Here is a 5,171-nt window from a genome sequence, read left to right on the forward strand (position 1 = left end):
TCACTTTCGGGACAATAAGACCTCTGTCGTTACAGTTGCCTCTATTAAACAGCTTGAAAAAACAGTCGACCATTGTTCGCTTGGTCTTTATCAGGTCATAACAGTTTACACTGATAAGGTGATAAGGGGTAACGGACCATTGAACGAAGAAGTAAATATGAAAGTGAATAAAAACAAAAACAGACTAGTACTCACAAAGACATAATATCAGCACAAGACAAAATTTATGTATGAGATTTACACATGGGACGAACAGTCACATTTGCATAAATAAATCCACAAAATGGCAAAAAAAAGACACATACTTTTGTGTCCCTTTGTCTCTCGAACGGCCAGTCCCATTTTAATGAAATTTGGTACATTTGTTTGACACATAAAAATATTTCTGACCTCCGCCGGAAATCGAACCTGGGACCTCCTGTGTGCAAACCTAGTGTGATACCCACTAGGCCAGTCAAACCCAACCTTTTCCTTCCTATAACTTACACTTCCGTTGGGGGTCGAGTGGATTGGATCTCCATTTATCAAAGCTGTAGGGTTTCCTTGCCCTTGATCAATTTGAAGAAGCCATTTTTAACTGTTAAATTCTAATTTTCTTATTCTTCTATCTTCCCTAGGAATGGCAGAATTTCTACTTAGCCACCGTCTTCGCCATCTTCATCGCGTGCATGATCCTGCAAATACCTCGCCTTAACATTCATCCCGACATTAAGATGCTAGTGTTCGTATGTTGGGCTGCTTACGGGGTTGTACCCACAGTACACTGGGCTGTCATTATGGGAGGCTGGGATAACCCCATTGTTAATGTAAGTGATGCACAAAAAGTCCCTAGACAAACTTGCAAACCAGCTGCAGTGAAAGCACTGTTCAAAATGGTTCTCTAAGTCAGACTAGTTAAAGGTTAATGTGAGCAGGTTGCTAAAGTTGTACTTCCCTTTCAGAAACAGAAAAGATTCCGATGGCGAGCCATCTTGGATTTCCTATGATTTAGTACAGGCAGGCACTATCACACCAAAAGAGCGAAAACGAGCTTCAGACGAGGGAAATTCCGAAAGGAAAATGGTTACTACTTGGCTTGTCGCCAATGTGTATCTACCCTGAACCATAGGTCTTATAACTTAATGGGGGGATATTTTTTATCTGACATCCTACTTAGGTGCATACCACGGGATGAACAGACCTGTTACAGAAGAAAAACAAGCTAAAGAGAAGACCAAGAGAAAACTCCGTGCAATTTTAATGAAATGAGCCATGACTTTTTATTTGTTTTATAGACTAGAATGAAAGTTGTTTTATTTTTTGAAAAAAATCCACAAATATTTGTTTTATTTATTTATAAACGAAAACCTTATTTACAAGAAAACAAAAAATAGTATATCCTAGATAAAGACAATGCTTTGAAATCTATATTCTTATGGAAAAGGAAGAATTTTATATTAAGTATGTACAATCTACAATTTGTGTGTCCACATTGAACTTTTCGTCCTATAAAAAGGTTTTCCTAATCAACAATTCATTTGTTAATCTTTGGCGAAATGGGAAAGACATTAGAATCCCAAATCATAGGGAACCAAAACTATCTAATGACTTACATCGTAAGTAATGACTTACGATAAAGTTCTGTCTATAAATAGAACACACATACCTATGTACCTACCTACATTTCATTGCACAAAATACATTGCTAATTTACAGAATTATCAACAAAATTTAAAACAAAACAAGGATATGCCTTCAACAGATCGACTTGAAATCTTTTCTACAGTTTTTTCTGTGGGTTTCTTATCAATATCAACCCGAAACTCGTCATGTACCCTTCTGTATTCTACTAAAGAAGAGTCTCTATCAAAGTTCATACTTTCAGCTTTCAGGACTACAGGTTTACGGTAAAAATTACCAGCCGTGGAGGGTAGAGCCTCTGCCTTGTAAGCACTAGGCGGACTAGGCGAACCTTCGCCTCCAAAACAGATAATCTCCGTTCTAGGAACAGCTGGCTTTTCCTATTCTTATTTTCTTTCTCTCGTCGATTTCGGGACAATAACACCTCCACTGTTACAGTTTCCTCTCTAAAACCTCTTCAAAAGTCCCTTAATTCCTCATTGCGTTCTCAATACTCCTCACTCGTCATATACTTCTCCTCCTTGATGTTAATATTGATCTTAATATCCTCCTCCTCTTCCGTCATCTCCTCAAGAAGTTCCTCTTCCTCATCCTCCTCCTCCATCTTCTCCATCTCACTGTGTCCATGGCTCTGCATGATGTCGTGCATCTTCTCGCTCATCCCGCTATGGGTCTGCATGATGTCATGCATCTTCTCGCTCATCCCGCTATGGGTCTGCATGATGTCATGCATCTTCTCGCTCATCCCGCTATGGGTCTGCATGATGTCATGCATCTTCTCGCTCATCCCGCTATGGGTCTGCATGATGTCATGCATCTTCTCGCTCATCCCGCTATGGGTCTGCATGATGTCATGCATCTTCTCGCTCATCTCACTATGGGTCTGCATGATGTCATGCACGGTATGTCGCAAGCTACGCGTCATGTCTTCGGCGTGCCGTCATTCCTGTCGTGTTACGCTTTCGTCGCTGTATTGGCATGCAGCGCGATTGTTGGCCGAAGAGACAGGTGGGGTGATGCTTGTGTAGTTGAAGTTGGAATGTTGTTTGGCCTTCAGGCGTAGACTGGCGATGCTGGAGGACATAACGTTACACTCGGCTACTCGGGAGAGGGAAGGGTCTGAGGAGGCTGGTCTATGAGTGTACATTGAATAGGGGGTTGTAGGAGGAACATAGGGGCATGTAGCCGCCGCCACGGAACCTGTGGACAGACAGATAGAGAGGATTAGACAAATATCAAAAGATACAATCCGGTACAGATTTTATGTAGGGTATTTCTTCCATAGATTAAACTTGAGTACCCAAATCAGCAACAAATTGGTAACCAACCATCCAATTTAGCTACCCAAAGGCACATTAAAAGCGCGCAGCGTCAAAGGAAATCAATAAGATCCTTTATTCAAAGTAGTTACACTACTCCCAACATCCCTCTCAAACTCGCCCCGTTTCATCTCTCAAAGTGAGCCGTCCAGAAAACAACCATTCGTAGATTCGTAGAAGCTTAACCCATCCCTTAGGGCTGTTAAGCCCCTACACCTAAGCCTCAGGCCTCATGTGGGCTTTTTGTGTATGACATTAATTTCATATCATCTACCATCATTTGTACAATCTAGAGAGCCCATTTATCATCTACGGTCATTTGTACCATCTAGTCTAGAATCCATCGACCATCTACCGTAGATTCTACGGTCTACCAAAAAGATGAAGGAGAGTGAAAACTGGCGGAATATTTACCTACCAGCAGGAGAGGCGCTCCCAGTGAGGGGGGCGGTCATTCCGGTCGGTAACATGCTGGTGGCGCCCGAACTAATCGAGGTAGCCGCGGTGTTGAAACAGTTTACCGAACTCTGGTGGTGGTTGACGGAACTAAGCGGGTTGACAGACCAGGGGAACGTTTTGGCACCTGTAGGGGGAAAATCGTGGGATGTTATTAGACTATTTAGACTTTGTATTAGTTTAATAGAGGGTTATCACTGTATACCTTACTCGTATAGGTATTAAGGATTTTTTAAGAGATTTGATTGAGGAAAATGTAACATCGTCGGGAGGTCTAAAAGGTCTTATTGTCTCGAAATGGAAAGAAAAAGAGAAAGCCAGCTTTTTCGAGAACCAACTTTATCGTCTTTATCTGCTGAGAAGAAGTTCACCTGGATCGTTTATATCTCATGAACTTTTCCGTGTTGTTTCATCGCCGGAGTGAACGTACCTTATAGTACCGTTCCTCAGTTATAACTTCAGTTTCTGTTTACCATGCCGGAGTGGGACTAGGCCAAACTTGGGTTCTGCACCTGGTAGTATACACCTATGTGTTCCAGGTTTGACTGTCTCGATATGTCGGTATTTGGCTGTAGTAGTAGTTTTTGTTTTGGTTATACTACGTATAGACCATATCTGTAACGGCACGGAAGTCTAATATGTAATTAGTTTTTTCCGTTCGACTTTTTGCAGAGTTATTATATTCCTGGAAGTTTTAAGCTTCATGTCCGCAGAGACTTCTACTTTTGTAGTCATATGGCTCATCACCTACGACGTGCCTAAATTAGAGGTTGATGTGACACTTTGGTAGTTTTTTCAAGGACCCTTTGGTGTTGTAGGATGGGAGGTCTTCTGTCGGCACGACTTCATGACGTGCATATTATGCTTCTTTCATAAGTATCTTCTTTTTTCTTACCGTCCTTATATATGGAGTCCACATGCCACATGGTGGGCCATAAAGGATTTACGTTGGATTCCGTCGTGAATCACTATGCTCTTTTTATTATTATTATTATTATTTTATTATCTATTCATTATTATTATTATTATTATTATATATTATTATTATTATTATTATTATATTAATTATTATTATTATTATATTATTATATAATTATTATGTATTATATATGTATTGACTTATTATTATTTTATTATTATATTATTATTTTATTATTATTATTCATTATATTATTATTATTATTATTATATTATTATTATTATTATTATTATTATTATTATTATTATTATTATTGATTATTATTATTATTATTATATTATTATTATTATTATAATTATTATTATTATTATTATTATTATTATTATATTCATTATTATTATTAATTATTATATTATTATTATATTATTATTATTATTTATATTATTATTATTATATTTATTATTATTATTATTATTATATTATTATTATTATTATATATTATTATTATATATTATTATTATTATTATTATTATTTATTATTATTTTATTATTATATTATTATTATTATTATTATTATTATTATTAATATTATTATTATTATTTTATTATTATTATTATTTATTATTATTATTATTATTATCAGATGATCCAAAGTCACTCGAGATCCTATAACCCTTTCGCAGGCCGATTCATCGCTCAAGCTAAGAGTAGGCCTTTCTTCTCCTTCTTCTTGAATTCTTTACCCTTCTTATTTCTTGTAGAGGTCTTTTGTTTTTTGATACGCATTTCTATTGAAGATTCTGACAAACAAGAAGAAGAGAAAGGATAGATGGTTTTATAAAATAGAACATCCAAGA

At 37.0% G+C, this 5,171-nt stretch overlaps 1 protein-coding gene across 1 annotated transcript; it reads right to left on the bottom strand.

Annotated features, from left to right (window-relative positions):
* Positions 1–2,485: 2,485 nt before the first annotated feature.
* On the bottom strand, positions 2,486–4,321 carry LOC103522286 (pituitary homeobox homolog Ptx1-like). The gene is made up of 3 exons (XM_026832518.1): positions 4,291–4,321; positions 3,358–3,585; positions 2,486–2,820 (listed from the first exon to the last, which is right to left on the bottom strand). Exons 1-3 carry the CDS (start codon positions 4,319–4,321, stop codon positions 2,561–2,563), a joined length of 519 nt encoding a protein of 172 aa, XP_026688319.1. The 3' UTR covers positions 2,486–2,560.
* Between the last annotated feature and the right edge of the window lie 850 nt (positions 4,322–5,171).

This window comes from Diaphorina citri, unplaced genomic scaffold (assembly GCF_000475195.1).
Source record: "Diaphorina citri unplaced genomic scaffold, Diaci psyllid genome assembly version 1.1 scaffold7769, whole genome shotgun sequence".
Taxonomy (NCBI): Eukaryota; Metazoa; Arthropoda; class Insecta; order Hemiptera; family Psyllidae; genus Diaphorina; species Diaphorina citri.

What these genes read in the sequence shown, in the direction of transcription:
- LOC103522286 (XM_026832518.1), bottom strand. Translation starts at nt 4,321, where the DNA reads ATGTGGCATGTGGACTCCATATATAAGGACG. An exon ending in GGACTCCATATATAAGGACG is followed by an intron (nt 3,586 to 4,290) that starts GTAAGAAAAAAG and finishes TACAGTGATAAC; the next exon opens with CCTCTATTAAACTAATACAA. An exon ending in TGGGAGCGCCTCTCCTGCTG is followed by an intron (nt 2,821 to 3,357) that starts GTAGGTAAATAT and finishes GTCTGTCCACAG; the next exon opens with GTTCCGTGGCGGCGGCTACA.